General features: G+C 39.7%; 1 protein-coding gene across 1 annotated transcript; it reads left to right on the top strand.

Annotated features, from left to right (window-relative positions):
* The first annotated feature begins 11,981 nt into the window (after positions 1–11,981).
* LOC109628814 (transgelin-like) lies at positions 11,982–18,010 on the top strand. The gene is made up of 5 exons (XM_020086214.2): positions 11,982–12,197; positions 15,924–16,110; positions 16,203–16,374; positions 16,531–16,633; positions 16,737–18,010. Exons 2-5 carry the CDS (start codon positions 15,931–15,933, stop codon positions 16,888–16,890), a joined length of 609 nt encoding a protein of 202 aa, XP_019941773.1. The 5' UTR covers positions 11,982–12,197; positions 15,924–15,930; the 3' UTR covers positions 16,891–18,010.
* The last annotated feature ends 847 nt before the right edge of the window (positions 18,011–18,857 follow it).

Raw genomic sequence — 18,857 nt, 5'->3', positions numbered from 1 at the left:
GGTGCTGAAACAAAGCGTTCTGCTCTGCCTAGGGACACTAGGTGCCTTCAAAGAACCCAACATATACAACTGAGCAATTAATTAACACTTAATGAAATCAAATTAAAATGAAAAGAACAATGTCTGAGGTCGAATTATCTGTTTTTTCATTATTTGCCTTTGCTGTAGGTCAGAAATAATCCCCTCAGTTTCTAGTTATATTTGCATATGCAAGAGCTTAAGCGTGTGCATGCATACGCATGTGTATGGGGAAAAAAGCCAATCTCTGACTTTGAGACCGAAAAATGAATGCTAAGCTAATCCGAGCTACTGAGAGAAAGATAATGTTATTTCTCATTGTCCATAGTCTTTGAGTGGAGCCATTTGGCAGACGAACAAGCATCTTTTTAACAAGTACTAAGAAACTTACACAAAGTCAAACACAAAAAAAACAGCAGTAGTAAAACTGTCAGTGTAAACTGGTATTTGACACATTACAGTATTTGTTGTCACTATTCTTCTTCATATTCTTCCCTTCTGACTACATTCTAATGTTGCCCAGGAGCTTTGCTCAAAGTGAGACACATTGTATAGATGAGTTAGATTTACTTTTCAATATGGTGTTTCGCACTGCAGTGCTCCCAACGCCTGCAAGGTATGCTGTTTACTCTCAGAACTGTGTGCCATCAGTGTTTCCACTTTAGTTTGTAAAGTGCGATCACTGATTAAGGAGATTAATGGAGTTGAATTAAGAAATGTTTTGTTTTTCAACTTAACAGGACAAGTGTTGTAATCACAAATATTTTAATGTGTAATCTCAAGCTTTTTTTCACAAGCAGATTTGGTGCCATATTTTTTTTTTTTTTTCAAAGTTACTGTACATAGATGAAATGTATTAAGTACAAGTAGCCTTTTCCCTGTGCCGTACCGAGGGGCTTCACTTGGATGGGGGAACAGGGATCTGGGTGGTAATGAAGATTAATCTTAGATTGCCAGCTTTAACAATATGTATTATTAACATGCTTTTTGTTAAGCCTTCACCCTCTAATGGAGAGTATACGTTCAGAAAAGTGTTTTCCCCTATGGACTTTGAAAAAGGCATGTTACTCAAGCATTAATAGAATGGATAGATTATGACATGTATTTAAAAGAGACTGTTTAATTTATTTGCATCCTGCTCCTGTGAAATGTAATACTCAGCATGCATGAAGATGAAAAATATAAAGAGGTATCAACATAGACTCCCGTTGTGGGAATATTGAAAGAGAATAATTGAAAGGCTCCTGAACTGCAGCAATAATAATAATAATAATAATATATAGTATGTAAAAAAAATATGTGAATAAATTATTATGCAAACAGAGATTGTGACTGTGCTGTGTTTAAGAAACAAATAACTGCGGCCGCTGCTTTACTTTTCTCAGGATGTTGTGAGGTAAGTGTTGGATAATGGTATCATATTTACATATTCTAAAAACATCACACCACCACCACTATATCACAATATGACAATACTTATTTAAAGTATTAAAAATGCTAGTTTGATAAAAGCACAAACGTTTTTTCAGCAAAATTAGTTGTGCAGAGAAGTTTGGTCTGTGTGTTAAGTTATGAATTATTCTATTATTGAATTGTTAACAATGATGCATAGTAGCCTTGTATTGTTATGGCTGTTCAGTGTGGAGTAATTGTATCTAGAGTCTGGTGGTTAAAGCTATAAACATGTATCATGTTTTAGAAGTGATCTGTATGTTGTATACATAAAATCTTTGTCTGCAAAGAATGACCAACACTGAGTCAAAAGTATAATATTTAAAAAATATCACAGAGCAGAAGTATAAAGTAGCTGCACTCTGGTGTAGTCATGACGTAAATGTGTTTATTTACCTTCCACCACCTGCCACCGTGTGTAGTGTGGTGTTACTGTAACATGAGACATACTGTGGCTTTTCGTGTTTTATAGAATACAAAGGTATATACAGCACGGAGTGCGACAAGGTGCTTTCAGCCGCACAGATTTAAAACCTCCTTTAACATGTTTTATTCAAGGCTGAGAAATGATACATCTCTCAGAGATATGTCTGTGCACTCTACAGAGTTTCTGTTGATAAATTATAGATATTTAACTAGTTCGTCTCCTTGACGTAAAACTCCTGAGAGCAAATCTACCATGAAACTATGTATGTGTAAGAACTCGTTGTGGTTTTTCATATCTACCCCTGATTACTTCAGTGTGTTGAGAAAATTTTTTACAGAAAGATTTTTCTGAGACTCACAGTATTGTTTCTTAGGGACAGTGTAGATTTTAAGCTATGAGAGCTGACCTGATCATTTCAGTAATGAGTGAGGTTACTGAGAGAGAAGAGAGAGAGGTGTGGGGCGACCAACCTTTTAGCGTTATTAAACCTTCAGCCAGTGCAGCAGCACGTGGCCACGTCTGCTGGAGCACTGAATGCACAGTGGGACCAGAGGAAGAGCATGATGGAGAGGTGTGTTAATAAAGTTGATTGTCTGATAGGATGAATGAGTAATGAATGTTATTCATTCACTTAAAGGCCACACTGAGGCCTTAGTGACATGAGGATAGCTGTGATTGACTCTGTGCTGTGTGTGACATACATTTGCATCAACAAGCACCTGATAACAGAGAGAGTGAGTGAGAGAGAGAGAGAGAGAGAGAGAGAGTCAGTAAATGCCTAAACAAAGGCACTGCTGAGGATGTTGCCAGGCCGGTTGCTGTGGTGACAGGAGGGCAGTAATGATGTTAAGCACCTCTGAGACTATAGTAAGGGCAGAAACAGCACTGCACCATCTCTCCTGCTGTCGCCGCCCAGCAGCACGTTGCTCCAGTATAGACTCATTCATGGTGAAAGTTAGAAACACGTTGTGCTGTGCTGTATTCTGCTGTGCTGTATTCTGCAGCGCTGCGGCTGCAGCACCACTAGGGCTTAGATAACAGGTAAGTGCAGTAATTACCCACTGAAGATGTTTATTATAACGAGTGGCTGAAAATAATTTGCCGTAAGAAAATGGATAAACTGCTGTATAGGTGTTTCAATATTAGATATATGTAAATGGTTTTTACAGTGTTACATACCATTTGATTTTATAATCACAGGTTACATGAGTGAGTCAGTAACCACTTCTTTTCATAAAACCACATTTTCCACATTCGGACATCGAAAGTATATAATATCTATATTTTTAGTAGATTTTATGGTGCTCTGGCCTGTTTGGGCTGAACAGAGCAACAGCCTGCATTGGCGACCTACAAGCAGAGATATGCAGATGTTTAATGTATTCTCAGATAATAGTTAGAAACAGAGGTGTCACTCAGCATCCACAAACCTTCACATTTGTATATTTAAAAAGTATGGCAGTTTTCTTTGAATTTCACCCCACTTGGCTCCTCATGCATTAAAACATGCAAATGGGTGGTTTAAATCACTGTGCAATCACAGCAATGGTTTGGGGCACTGCAGTGTTATTCATTTTGAGTTAGATTATGAGAGTTACACATAATATGCTAATATGCTGGGCCGCATTAAAGAAAGAGAACAAATGAACACGAGGTACAAAAAGAGAGGACCCAGAACACAGAGGCTACCAACCTGCTGTGCAAATTATTTTAAAACAGACAAGTGTGTGCTGGAATATGGATGAGCAAGCTGGTGAAAACAGATGAGCCATACACTGGCTTCAGACCAAATCATTTTAATTAGAGTGGAGTATGAAATATTTAACCGCAAGCTTTAAGATAATCATTTTCCAAAATTAACTTTATACATCCCTCCTCTTTGCTGTATCTTAGAGTGTCTGAAGTTCAGTGAATTCCCAAAGTTTCCATAGTAACCCCCCTTTTCTGTTCACCAATAAAGTAGATGAAATGAGGACTGTGTGGTTTGGGTGGTTATAGAGTGACTTTATGCCCCATAACACAGTCCTTCCAGATGTGAGTCTGAGTTTGACTTCATCAACGTTGAGGCAGAGACCATTTTTACAAAGTAGCCGAGTGCAGAAAATAAACGAAATAATCCAAGACACAGGGAAAACAAAATAAAAACACAGTAAAGTTTGCAAATTAACAATTCATGTAAATGCCTCAGGAATAAATACAGTATGTAAAATTAAATTCAAAGCAAATAAATAGGTTCAAACAAATGAATAAGCTCAACAGCCGGAGGTGAAACAAGGTGAGATTAAAAACTTGATTGACACATTCATGTTCACCTTTAACAACTGAATATGAACAAGGATTTCACATCAATGAAATTGTATGTTTTAAAATATGAAAAGCTACACATATTTATATACGCCCCATACATACAAATACAACCATATGCTTACATTACATACCACAAAATGGGAGGTATATTTGAGGGTTGCGGCCTCTGGAAATGATGATCTCTGGATTGGGTGCTTTTTTTCACTCCATCAAACGGACCCAACCTCACTCTAAACATGGCTTGACCACAGCAGTATGGACGGTGACCAGTGATGGTGACAACTGGCCGAGGGAGTTTTTCTCTCCGCATAAAGGATGGGTTATTTTGGCATCTTATCTCTGAATCAGGAGCGTGATCACAATTTCTATAGATCTGACTGCAGTGTAGATTTCACTGAAAACCTGTTATTGTAGCCACACATCAGATCCTGACTGTATGTGAGTCTGTCACTGTAATGCTCAGTGAGCCCTGCACCACTGTTTGTTGTTCTGCGCTGGTTCTGACTTTGACCATTGTATCTGTAATTAATTATAACTGACTGATTACTGACTCGCCATTCACAGACATTCACTCTTGTATCATCGTCAGATGTGCAGCTGTACTGTGTGACCTCCTCTCCACAGACGATTCATTATTATCCCAATGATAAGCAGCACAATCAGAATAATCATTTCATTATTCCTCTCCTGTGTCCCGTGGATATTTCCCTCTCTGCCTCTCCACTCATTCATAAAGATGAAATTGGCGTCGGATTATTCCTCTCTGGAGCCTGCTCCGCTCGCAGCCCCTTAATGTCTTGGACCATCAATTTGTGTCAGTCTCCATTCTGCTCTCTGCAAGCGACTTGCTCTCCGTTCGTGATTTCCCCGCTTGGCACAGTCTCTCTGCCCTTCCTCTCTCCCTGTCTCCATATGGTCCTCTCCTCCACCACCTGACTCATTTCTCTCTCTTTCCACGACATCCTCCACCTCCACATTTCATCCTGCCCTCCTGCCTCCATCTGACCTTCTCTGTCTCAACGCTCAACAGGCCCCTGCTCTGGGTCTTCCACCTGCCTTTCACTTGAATTAAGTCCAATATTCCCTTTTCTTTCAATGCTCGTTTTTGTGCATCTATCAAAGATGCTGAAAATATCCAGTCTTCTGCTGTACTGCTGAGCAGCACTTCCCCTGCACCCTCTTCTCTCTACTAAACTGTCAGTGACCCTGATCCCTTTGCTCTCACCAGAAGGGATTTTGTCGCCAAAGAGAACACTGACAAAATCTGAGACAGCAGCAGCCTGACAGCTTTCTAATCTCCTTTTATAAGAGAACTTTCCCCAGTTAATACTCGAGGAAGTGTGATAAATATGGAGCACACAACATGGACAGCTGAGACCAAAAGTCAGTTTGATTTAGATTTCTAGACCCTTATGTCTGTCTCATGTCTCATGAAATGATTTAAAGCTGCTCAGCCACCAGCTTTCTATGAGGCTGCTTTGCCATTTTACTGGATTAATTCACCTTTTGGACCTTGTCAGTGTCAGACAGATGGTAAAAATACCCTCAAAATCTCTATGTATATGTGTGTGTCCATCTGCTTTGATAAGGGCAATGTAGAAAAGAGGAAAAATACTGTAGTAAAGTTAGTTTCCTGACATAAGACGGGTGTGTTGTCTTCTTAGCGTCTCATGATAATAAATCCTTCATTACTTACAAAAGGCTGATAATGTGAGGAGCTGTGGGTTAGTTGTTGATGAAATATTTTTTCTAATCTGCATGGTTCAGAGTTTTTGTGTTATAATACTATAAATAAACTTAAGCATGTGCACACAATTTTACATTTACCCTTAAATGTCTTAAAGGTTCAGTGTGTAGAATTTATGACATCTAGTGGTGAAGTTGCATGTTGCAGCTGAATACCCCTCACGCTCCCCTTCCAAACATGGAGAACCTGTGGTAGACTGCAGTCATAAAAACTCAAATGGTTTTGAGTTTGTCCAGTTTGGACTACTGTAAAAAACATGGCAGTCTCCGCAGAGAGGACTCACTCCTGATGTACAAATAAATAATATATATAATATAATAATTAATATAAAGGACCCATTCTAGGGTGAAGCAAACAACAATTTGTACAATTTAAATGAAACACACTAGTGAAAACATCACTAGGGATATTTTATATTCAATTTATATTTATATTCTGCCAATAGATCCCTCTCACCTGAATCTTACACAATGGACATTGTAAGTCAATTTTTACTTTTATATAGTGTTTGTCTTGTGAAACGTGTTATAACAACTTTGAAGTGGCATTTTCATTTCCATTCAGTTGATTTCTGTTTGAAAGAAGTGTTTGCGAGCATGTAGTCTAGCCTAATCCTCTCATCTCTGTTAGCTACCTACATCAATAAATCTGCAAGTAGCCTTCTGTAAAAATCACCAAAAAGGTGGCAGCTCCTGTAGGTCCTCAGTCCTCACTGATGTTCAGAGGCTAGCCAAACAAACATGAGTTTCTTGCGGGTATCCATGTTTTCCAAAGCAGATGCACTGGAATGCAATTAGATCGGAAGTCGGAAAAAACGCCAGGGAATTATCGACTTCCGACTTGCGATGAAATGCAGCATTAGACTTCAACCAACCATAACTCGAACATCACAACACTTAAAATACATTGTGAGATAATACCATTTTCTTGTTTCCTTAAATAAATGAAAGGCTAATTTGTGGAACTTGAAGCAGGAACTTGGAACAAAAAGCAGGCATGTTTAGGGGACTGAGATCTATAAGTGTGTAACTTGGTGCATATCCAAATAAATATGCAGATTTAGTGAATTTAAATTTGGTTTCATAAGGGGACTGTTTGGCCTTGGCAGATGCATGTACTCTTTTTAAATGTCCATCTAGTTTTCAGTATATGCCTGTACCAAGCTGCTTTAGAAAATAGGACCGAGCAAACCTGATTCAGAGGTGGATGAGGGCAGCAGCGATGCACATAATGCTCTATATACCCAACATTTAATTGTGCCTGATGATATGAGGGTCAGCTGGACTCAGCTCCTGTGCAGAAATAATGACCTGAGTGCACAGAGGATCGTTTCTGCACAGTGGTCACCATGTACCACCCCTGCATGTACCTCTGCCTCCTGGATCAATAAACAGAGGTCACATGAATTGGAAGTCTAATCTTATTTTGTAATTGCACCAGATAGCTTGTAGTTGGAATTCATCAGCTGTGTGCAATGAGTTCAAGCAGTAGTATCTGGTAGTAGAATAGCAGAATGCAGCTGTTCCCACTGCAGGTTCTGAATGTATTTAGATAAATCATAGGCATGCTCATGTTTCTAAGGAAGAGGGTGTATAATGTGATTTGAACATGGTTATAACCAAGTAATTATAGCCAATTGCTGTTATGAGTGACTGACACACAACATCTCCACCTTCAGCATATCCATCGCAGGGCAGAGCTCTTTTTCTCTGCACCAGCCGGCTGCTGTCTCACAGCATTATTAGAGGGGGGAAGGTGCAGAGCAGGATTTATATGGACATTCAGGGGTCAGAGTTTGGAAGCTGAGTGTCAGCAAAGTGAATGGTGTGTTTAGGGGCCAAAGCATCCTACTGAAACACAGCGCCTTCAAGAGGACAAAACTACACACTACAGTTTGCATTAGCGACAACGAACCCTGCATGATGGTGATTATCAGATTATCAAGTTTATCTAAATTGTTTCTTCTCCAGATACTGTACAGGTGTTATTCATCTCAACACTCAAACAGCTGGATTGAGCTGGTTGTATTTGTCTTATATGAGAACACCAGTGTAAATATATATAGTTGCCACCTGGTAAAGATTGAATCCACAGAGGGTAAGTGGAAAATCTGTTGTGAATAAATGAGGAGTGTAAATAGATGTTTCCTGCGGTGTCACACTGGTATTTTGTCCTAAAGGGTCAGAGGACTGCCGGATCACCCACAGTTTAATCCAGACTTCTTTATTCATTCCCATATCTCATCATCACACCTCCCACAGCTCACGGCTGCTGATCTGTGGATGTGTGCATGACATGTCTAGATAAGGAGGTGATCAAAGTGTTGTACGTTTATTAATAAAACATTGTGCAGGTAGCTGTGAGATCCAGACAGTTTTCTTTATCATTTGTCCTTATAGTAGGTTTTTCCATTTGCTGTAAAATGTATTACCAACTGAAAAAAGTATTTCAATTGGTAACACAAATATTAACTGATTAGCATAACTTGAGTTGAACAAACTTAATTAATTTGCGTGTTACCAATTTAATATTTTTGTTAGATTGGTCCAACAATTTTCTTTTTCAGTGAACCTCAATAAGTGCAGGATGACATTTTATATATGCAATGTTCTCAAAACAGGTAAAAGGAAACTTTGGTAATATTAATAATAATAATAATATACTTTCAATTGACTACTCTGCAGGGACATAGTTTTGCGAACCTCCTACTCAATCTCATTAGCATTCAGTTTTAAGCTGCTATTTGGCCACAGACGCCATTAAAGAAATATAATCAGGAGCTCAGTCCTCTGCTGAACATAATAATTGAAGTCAACATATTTTCAATGGGTAAAGGATTAAGCAGCATCCTTGGATTGCTTCCAAAAAATTTTACTTAATTACTTTTATTGTGTTGATAAACACACGCAGAGATTCAACTACAAATTAAAACATGCACGTTTAGAAAACACACACACTATTAACATGATGTTACATGTACATGTAACATGAAGTGTTAATGATTAGATGTTGCCGAGGTTAAACTTAAACAACTGTGAGTACATTTCTATCTTAAATCGGCTAAAATTGAGTTTAAAAATAAAAACTATGAGGAAATTGTGTCCCAGGGTTTTAGTTTTCAAACTGAAATTAAGATCACAGCAGTGACTGACTTATATTGTGTGATTTAGATTGCTCTGGATTTTCTGATGTTGTAGCTTTTCAGACTTCACAGTTTTATCCTTTCATCTTTCGTGTCTGGAAGTATTGAAGTCACACTGTTGTTCGATTAATTTTTTTCAGTTGATTAATAAAGAATAAAAATAAAAGAATTTAAAGTATGTTGCTGCACAAATCACAATTGTCCATGATTTATCCTTCTGATTTTCTAAAACGGTATCAACTAGAAGTGTCCAATCTTTAAATCTGTCTTCACAGCAGCGGATCTGCAGGCACATGAACTAAAGGCTAACATACAGTCAAGCATAACGTTATCCATGTTCATTGTTTTGGCTTGTTAGCGTGATAGCATTTTCTGATTAGCACATCTTAATGGTGAGCTATTTCAGTCTGAACCAAAGTGCTTCACCGACGGACCCTCCTCATAGAGCTCAACTCTATTTATTTATCTGTTTATTTTCTGACCACTTTACTTGAATTATTTATAATTCTCAGAGTCAGAAACCATGCGTGAAGACAGATTTTGTAGAACATCAGGACCTTTTTTGTTTTTTTGTTTGTTTTTTGACCCAAAATAGGTTTAGCGTTGAATTATTCAATCTGAGGTTGAAAACAACAAACATCCTCCCTTGGTGCTCAGTTCTTCTTCTCCATCTATTAGGTTTCTTTTCTGTGGAACTGCTTCAGATGCTAAATGCTGATGATGACAAAACAGTTTTGTGTCCACTGAGCAGCTCTTTTTCCAATTAGCAGCTGCCAGCAGGGTCATGAGCACCCAGCAGCGAGTCCATCTACATGAAAATAAAATTAAACCAGTTAAATCTGTGCTCATGACGAGGACAACACATCTCCCCATGAAACAAAATAATGTGTTACACATTTCTTGCTAAGTGTGGAATATAATGCTGCTTTTAGCTGTTTGCACCAAGTCAGTGGAGTTAATACTACATCAGAAAGGAAGAAGCAATGAGAGGCTGCTCCCCCTGAGCCACCAGATGTTGCTGTGGTGCAGAAACAGCCTGTACAAACTCACAGGGGGATTAATCTGCCATGAAAACACTGCCAACACTGAATTTCCCACTTTCCTGCAAACACAGCGTTTTGTGAGATGCTAAGATTAAACACAAGAAAGAAAGACTAATGTTAGAGATAGCATGAAAAGCCTAGATTTCTAGACATGTGATAAAGCAAGCTGGCACCACAGACTGAAAAGAAATGTTCAGTGCCCACCCCCCTCGCTCACAGCTCACCCACATGTGGAATTTTTCAATTGTGTGTATCTTCACCATTTACAGGTTTGCTGGAAACTGTTTCCCATATTCTCACGTACACGCACAGTCGTTCGTCATCTGCTCGAGATTGAACGTTCCTCCAAGTCACACCCCTCTAACTCCTCACCCACCATGTCAACCAGTCCACTGTGTATTCAGGGTCATTGCCAGTGCAGAGCCTTTACTTAAATTATAGTGTTAACACCAAAGAACATAAAATATAAATGACAATTCCAAGTCTTGGATTCAAAATCTGAACTACATATCACTGGCAGAAATATTTATCATGTAATATTCATTAAGAATGACTGTCTTTATGAGCATGTGCATTAATGTGTTAGCAGCAATTTAATGAAGCTTTAAATTTTACTAGTATATCTATATATCCATATATAACCAGACTTACAAGGTGATTCACAAGATAAAAATTAAAAAAAGTACAAAGTGAGAAAATCGTAGAAAAACCCATAGAACAACAATAAAACAACTAAATAAAAATGTAAAAATTATGAAAACTTAAATCAATAAAATGTTACACTATTTATGTGAGTTTGTTAACTGCTTTTTACACGGAGGCACTGATTCTGCAGATCTGATGTTTAAGGGTAGTTTGTTGTTTTTAAGATTGAGTGGGACTTTTAACATATTTTATTTATTCATTCAGTTATTATCTACATAATCAAAAGTCGATGAGACTCGTACATTGAAGAAATAGTGACAGTGAAAGTGACATTAGCAGCTTAACTGAACGTTCATGTACAAACAGGATTTGTGAGCAGGAAAGAGGAAATGCTCCCCAGTCCAAAGAATACTCAGGTTTTGATCATTAATTCAGACGTTACCCTGGTGACACATTCACAAGTGGGTGTTGCAGTGACACAAATCATGGCTGACGCAAACCTATCCCAGCATGCCTCACCACCTATATTGTCATGACTGACGGGCTCGGTCGATGACTTCATACATTACCAAAGTCCTCACAGTGTTATCACGCCTGATGTCAATGTTTCGTCCCGACTTGCTCCTGTCGACTGGGTTGGAATGCTTTGGAGTGAGTGTCTCTGCCGGTTCTCATGAAAACTGTCTGGATGTACAGCTGTGTCTTCCCTAATGACACCATGCACAAGGACATGAGCCACTTCTATCTCTCATGCATTCCGATTATGTGCCATTGGGTAAAAAAACATGTGATGTGTCACGTCCTGTTCTCCTCCTTCCTCTTTATTGTGTTTTGCCATGAAGCCCAGCAAAGAGGAGGGGTTGACATTCCACAGAGTTCAGTTTCAGACAAATTCTTTTTCAAGGCCTCAAACATCACCCATTTGAATTAAGGCAATAAATAATCTCCTGCATGTACTGCTCTTTAATTATTCTAACTCCCACACACTTCACTGTTCTGGAGGATTTGTATCATCCCTCCCTCCTCTCTTCCTAATCCCCTCTTGTACTGCGGCGCTATAGAGGGAGAATCTGGAGAATTCCTTTCAGTGACCACACCAAACTCTCTCAGTCACATGCTCTCTTTTTCCTTTCCTTCCTTCTCCTAAATAAGGAATTACAATTTGAGTGGGGAAAAAGAGAAAGAGCAAATGGGCGGGTCATAGAGTGAAATTAGAGGACCTGAAGGCGTATCTCTCTCGCTCTCTCTTGCTCCCTCTTTCTGTTGAATGCGGTGAAGTCATATATTTCAGTCAAGGGTGTTTGCTGCATTCACGCTAGCACTACTGTACAGTACACGTTAGAAAGAAGAGGAGCGGAGAAGCACTGCTACACCAGCTCAGACTTACCTGTACTCACCTGAAAGCTACTACACAAAGTAAGTAATACTCATGGCCTCACTCACTGAGGAACTACCAACAGTTAAAAAAATTTCAGTGCTTTGTGGTTCACTCTTGCATGAAAAAAGAAGTATGATGTATCACACCCCACCCTCGCTGTCTACTTTCATTAACTAATGTTTGATTATACAGAGCCTGAGGCTGAACGCCCAGTTAAAGTTTACTTATTCCTATGTAGTTCAGACGCCCTCTGAATTACCCACTATATAGTCTGTAAAGTCTTGCGTTGTGAAACCCTCCTTATCTTACTCTCAGTTCTCTTCAGAGGAGCCCATGTGCAAAATGTGAGGCCTCGCAGTTTCAGGGAACGTGCGCAGGTTCAGCTCCTGACACATTTCACATCAGAAACCCCTAAACTTGGAGCCAGGGCAGTGTAATAACATGTCATTGTCTACTTTTAATACATAGTCTGAACATCAGCTCCAGACAGCTCAGGATACAGCAGGAGAACATGTGCGTTTCATATGTGTTGTCACATTTATGAAGCAAAGTAGAACTTTATGTGTAGGCGGGTGTGTTGGACTGTGAGTTAACTCAGAAACTGAGGCTGGAGGTGCTGTTCTTCTTATCTTCAGGAACAAAGTAAACTAGAGAGTATTGAATTTACAGCAGCAGTTGAGATTGTGCAGGACAAAGGGGAACATGATCTTTTACTCTGTTCAATAACTGCTTTATCCTTTGTATCACAAATGTTTCAGAACAAACCTGTTGAACTAAATGGGCACATATTGGATTTCAGTGAGTGGAGATGCTGAATAATTGTAAAAAAAAAAAAAAATACAAAAGCAGCTCCTAATGACGTAGTTTTGTGCAGCCATGTTGCAACAGCAAGAAAGATACAGAAGAAATTGGTTCCAGCGATGAGAATGATAAATAAAACAGTAACAGCTGGAGTTGCATCTGGGTGAGACACATTAACCCTCTAATGGCACATGGGAGCTGATTAGAGTGCTAACACAGAGGGAAGTGGTTTATCTATAAAGCAGCCAAGTATTAAAAAGTGCCAGCATCAAGGAGAACAGAAGATTAATGGAAAAGATCACATGCACTCAGACTCCTGGACTACAGAAGGTTCAAAATGGTATTTCAGTGATAAAGCAGTTGTATAATCCTTTTTTCTTTATTTACTATTATCTGAAGAATTATCATGAATTGAAGGAAATTATTAATTGTGTAATAAGTGTGTAATCTGTCCTGCAGCTGATTTTAACAATGACATCATTCATAGTTAACTTGGACAGGGGCGGATCTAGGATTTTTCTGAAACAGGGGCCACAATTTACACAGAGGGGCCGAGTATATGTCTAACATGAACAACTCTTGAAGATGCACATTTAAGTCATTGCTTGTTTACTGTTAACTCTATATCCTTGAGCAAAGCCACACAGAAATTGGAATATATTCTGAATATTTTTCCTCTGTCAAGCACATTGTGTACTTTCAAAAAACTTCAGAAAATGTTGACTCTTAACAAAATGTACATATTTATTGTTAGTGTTGTAAGTGACTAGTTTGTTTAAAAAGACAAAGAAAAACTACTTAGAGGAGAGGGGCACTTAAGGGGCCAATCAGATTTCAGCTGGGGCCAGTGCCCCCCTGGCCCAGCCCCTGGATCCACCCCTGATCTATGAGACACAGAAGTGTAAATTCACGTCCTTTATGTTACATTTGGTTATCAGCAGGTTACAGTGGTTGTACCACCACATTACAGGGGTCACACAGGTGATTTAAGGTGAGGTGGGGTTGTAATTGTACAACTACCACAGCATGAAATTCAGGATAATTATTTTCCATATTGAAATCAAGTCAGTAACCTCAGCAGCACAATCATCCACTATCAACATCCTGGTTTTAATGCAGAGGCGTGAAGCTGTGGCTCTATGATTACAAGATGTTAAGAGTAACTGCTCGGCCGCTGCCAACTGATTTCTAAAGCGCAAAGTTTACTCAGTCAAACACTTGGACATGCACTCTGTTTGAACAGTTTAACCTTTTCCACGTGTTTGCAGTCTTTATTACAAACTTCACAGTAAAATCAGTCCTGCGATTGGCAGAGTGACAGCAGCATGAGCTAATCTTGTGACATCCAATCAGTGGCTTGCAGTCACAAACTGGCTCTGGCACAACTTAATGGACAGGAAGAGGCTTCTCCTGCACAGCCTCAGACAATGAACAGAGTGTGATCTATGGCAGCCAGGGCTCCAGTGCGGAGCTGTTGGACACAGTGATGATTTGTCAAACTATCAACACAGATTGTGTAACACTGATAAGCCTCTGTTTTGCAAGGGATGTGATATGTGCACCTTTCTTGCCATAGGGAACAAATGCACTATATGCTTTATATTAAATCTTTTAGTTGGCCTGTATTTTTAACAGATGCATGTAATCCTACATGATTTGTTCAGCTGTTTTACATTGCAAAAAAAAGGAACTCTCATTTATGCACATATACTTTGGCAGGAAATGAAGAAAAGTAAGAAGGGGGGGGGGGATTTTTCCATCTGCTATAAGCATCTTCATATGTTATCTACTTTGCCAGACATTCAGAGATGGCACTGGTGGCCGATAGCTGAATAGATTGAGTGTATATTCCACATGGGTGCATATGCCTTAAGCAGCAGGTCACAAGTTTGACCCCCAGCTGGCCGGACCATTTACTGCATGTCATTCTCCCTTTGTCACACCCTATTTCCTCTCACTCCTTTACTAGCTATCTATCTATATGAAGGCAAAACAAATGTCACTGAAATGTGTAACTGCCTGTGTAACTCATTCCAATCTGTCAAAGCAGCAACTGCATCATGGTGGTTAACACGTTCCGTCTAATGCTCTCTGTCACAATTTAACAGGCTCGATGAGTTTTGTTTTTTTTGCTGTTTCTATAGTGAGATCAGAAGTTTGTTTTGACCCCTGTATACACATATACTACCTTTGTTAGGGAGGGAGGAAGGAAGTGACAGCTGAGCAAGCAAACAGGATGCAGGAAGCAGGGCTGCTCTGTTGAAGCTAACAGGAAGCTCTTAGTGCATTAATAAGTCAGATAGGCCGACCATAATGACTTACAGACAGCAGTGGGGTCATAATTCCTCAAGACACTTAGCATTTCCAATTTCCATGTGCAGAGAATATAGAATAATGACACTGGCATGGTCTGAGCAATGTAAATAGAAACTTTCACTCTGACTGACTGAGAAAAAGTACACATCACACCAGCACAATTAAAAAAAAACCTGATTAAATGTGCCCTCCTGTATTATAGAGAGGTTGACACACACATGCACCTCTGCAGAGCTTGAGGTTGTGGTTTGACATTTGGGGAAATATATTTTTTTTTACTTCCTGGTGAGAAATGAGATGAGATGACTCCCTCTCCACCAGAAACTGAATAATCGTGATTGCATGAAGAATAAAAAAGCCCCTGGATGAAGCAAGGGCCCCAAAACTTTGCAACGTTCATTCTGAAACATTGAAAGTCGTAGGAGCTCATAAAAAACAGACTGAAGCACATCCACAGTGCATGCACGCATCAGGAAGAGAGCGACTTAAATCCTACTTGAAAGTCAGCCAGGTCAGTGGATGTGAGCTGGGCAGGGTTTTAAACTGACTGTTTACATATCTATTAAATATCTACGTTTAAAAGGACATTAAGGAGTGAAGTTTGCTGAGCTATTTGCTAATCTAGAGACAACTTTCCCTTCCAACAGGATCAGAATGGCAAACCACGGCCCTTCCTATGGTCTGACCCGTGAGGTTCAAAGTAAGATTGATAAAAAATACGACCAGGAGTTGGAGGAGACACTGGTGAAGTGGATCGTCTCCCAGTGTGGTCCTGGCGTTGGGGAGCCTGAGTCAGGCAGGATTGGCTTCCAGAAGTGGCTCAAGGATGGATGTGTGAGTGCTGGGATTGAATAAACGTAAATATCTAGAATTGTAATTTTGCATTGATTTTAATGAAAGGGTCTCCTCCTTGTGTGTGCCTCTAGGTGCTGTGTGAGCTCATCAACAGCCTGTGCGGAGCCAACAAGCCCATCAGGTCCATCAAGACCTCCACTATGCCGTTCAGGCAGATGGAGCAGATCTCCATGTTCCTCAAAGCTGCGGAGAGCTACGGTGTTGTTAAGACGGACATGTTCCAGACTGTAGACCTCTTTGAAAGTAAGACGACCAGCAGAACTCATCTGTGTTATTACAATAGAGTTTTAAGTGTTTGGCAGATTTACAGCAGTATAAATAAGGAAATGAAGCCGAACTGAGTGGTTGGAGTGTCACTGTCTCCTTGTATATTCATTTGAGATTGTTGCATGTCTTCAGGCTCAGACCTGGCTGCTGTCCAGAGGACCCTGATGGCTCTGGGTAATTTGGCAGTCACAAAGCATGATGGGAATTACAAAGGAGATCCCAATTGGTTCCATAAGTAAGTTTGAGCATTTCCCCTTCCAATGCAACTAGACTGGTAAAACAAAAGGAGCTTACTTGCTGAGGAATGATTTTATGGTTGTGTGTTTGTATGCGTGCAGGAAGTCCCAAGGGAACAGGAGAGACTTCTCAGAGGAACAGCTGAGCGAAGGCAAAAATGTCATTGGCCTGCAAATGGGCACAAATAAAGGAGCATCTCAAGCCGGCATGACAGGCTACGGACGACCCAGGCAGATTATCAACAACAACCCCTGAACCCGAGCGACGCTGTAACCCTCCTCCGATACACTCCACCCTCTGTCCTCCGAAAGGCCAGTCAGCGGGGATGAAGCGACTCGGACTCTTACCTTGGCCATTAGGAAAAATGTGACCTGACTGCTTTCAAGACGAAACTGGACCAAAAGCAAGGACCAACGACAACATGTGCACATAAACGACGCACACTCCACATTGAGGAGACACACACTTGTAGAGAGCGTCAACTGTACTGAGTGATTAGACAATCAGACAGAGCATTTTACGTGTATTTTTATGACTACGCTTTTCATTGTACATAATACATTTTTGAAAGGATCATTCCAGTTGTTTAGCATCCTTTAAGGCACTACCTTAGAATCAAATATGCAGTTAATATCTGCAAACCATCAGATTTTAGATTTACCTTCCACACATCCACACTGCTTTCAGTTCATTTCAGGACACTATAAAAATCAACTTGCTTAAGAGATGCAATCCAGCAAAATGTCTTTATTTTATCAGCAACGTTACTGCAACTAACACAGCCAAACTCTTTCTGTTGGTGCATTCAGGGACTCTCTGATATCGGTTTGAAACAACAAAATCCATATTTATTTCCACAGTGTTCCTGTTTGTGCTTTGTTAATCTGCCAGTGTTGCTCTGCTAGAAAATCAATTACTGGACGTCAGGGTGTCCTTGAATGCACCACAAGTGCAGTGCCAGACAGCTATAATGCTAAACTTAAACATGATGAATGATAAAGAGCAAACTGAGCACATGGGTCAGTGTGATTGAAATACCTGTCTCAAGCAAGTATCACACCTCTGCTGATTCATTGTGAACTGGAATGAACTGAAACAGATAAGAAGTGTATTGATTGCTGTGGTTTACATTTTTTAAGTAGAAATTTTGGAGTTAATAGGTTACAAGAGAGAAATCCACTTGTTTAGGAAAAATCGGAGTAAGATTTGAAAGTAAATTCCTGGTTTCATGAAAAACTTAAGATACAGTTGTGTGTGTTGCACCTGCTCTGTGCATTTAGATGCTCTCAGTTAATTTCTAATAAACGTTGGACCTTCTTTTTAGATTTTAACATAAATTGGACAATATTGAAATAAAGTTCGATTTGACTGTAAAGACGCCTCTTGTGTGCTGATTAGATTAACTCACAGAACAGTGAGCTGTGTTGACATCTCCTGCGAGGTTCTTGATAAACTGGTATTGAGCAAACAGTAAAAAAAGAGGTATTAATGTACATGGCAACCCATGGTAAACATGTCAGTGTTTTTCCATGTAACTATAGTCTCACACTGAGCTGTGTTTGCTTGTTTTAAACCTGAGCTGACACGGAGATAAGGGTCTGTTAAAAAGGGGGGGGGCAAAGTGCAGAGAGGTGGGAGGAGAAATACCTGATGGGAGGGAATGTCGATGGGTGGGGAAAAGCATGGATTTTTTTCATGTTATCTCTGGTTGGATGGAAGGAGAGAAAGGTGGGGGATTCGTATCTCTATCCACTGCCAAGTATTTTTTTTTGAGCTGTACAACATGAACTGTCTCTGAAAAAAAGGCCAGAGATGGAGACGATAGTAAAAGAAGCAGGCCAGGTTTGATGAAGGACAAAGATTATTTGAAAAACATGATAATAATAAGAGAACAGACACGTCCCGATGGAGTGAGACACAGGAGATTAGGTGTCTGGGGTCAAAACGCAGAGGTCAAGACAGAACAGGACTAAATAGGTCACAGAGCATTTCTAAAAAAGGAGTTACCATTGCAGAGGGAGGATAAACAGAAAGACTTCCCTTTTTTTTCACAGTCTGGTAACAGGAAACTGTGTGTAAGAAGGATTGACACAGAGGGTTAAAATGGTATATCCATGAGCAACGACTACACCGGTTGAAGACAATACAGTAAATATGCACTTCATCCATTTTATCCTTTATTTTTAAGTTTTTTAATCTATTATTTTCATCATCATTCATTA

This window comes from Paralichthys olivaceus, chromosome 15, assembly GCF_024713975.1.
Source record: "Paralichthys olivaceus isolate ysfri-2021 chromosome 15, ASM2471397v2, whole genome shotgun sequence".
Taxonomy (NCBI): domain Eukaryota; kingdom Metazoa; phylum Chordata; class Actinopteri; order Pleuronectiformes; family Paralichthyidae; genus Paralichthys; species Paralichthys olivaceus.
The sequence above is the reverse complement of the archived record's forward strand: the minus strand, read 5'-3'. Positions and strand labels throughout refer to the sequence as shown.

What these genes read in the sequence shown, in the direction of transcription:
- LOC109628814 (XM_020086214.2), top strand. Translation starts at nt 15,931, where the DNA reads ATGGCAAACCACGGCCCTTCCTATGGTCTGACCCGTGAGGTTCAAAGT. An exon ending in AGTGGCTCAAGGATGGATGT is followed by an intron (nt 16,111 to 16,202) that starts GTGAGTGCTGGG and finishes GTGTGCCTCTAG; the next exon opens with GTGCTGTGTGAGCTCATCAA. An exon ending in GACTGTAGACCTCTTTGAAA is followed by an intron (nt 16,375 to 16,530) that starts GTAAGACGACCA and finishes GCATGTCTTCAG; the next exon opens with GCTCAGACCTGGCTGCTGTC.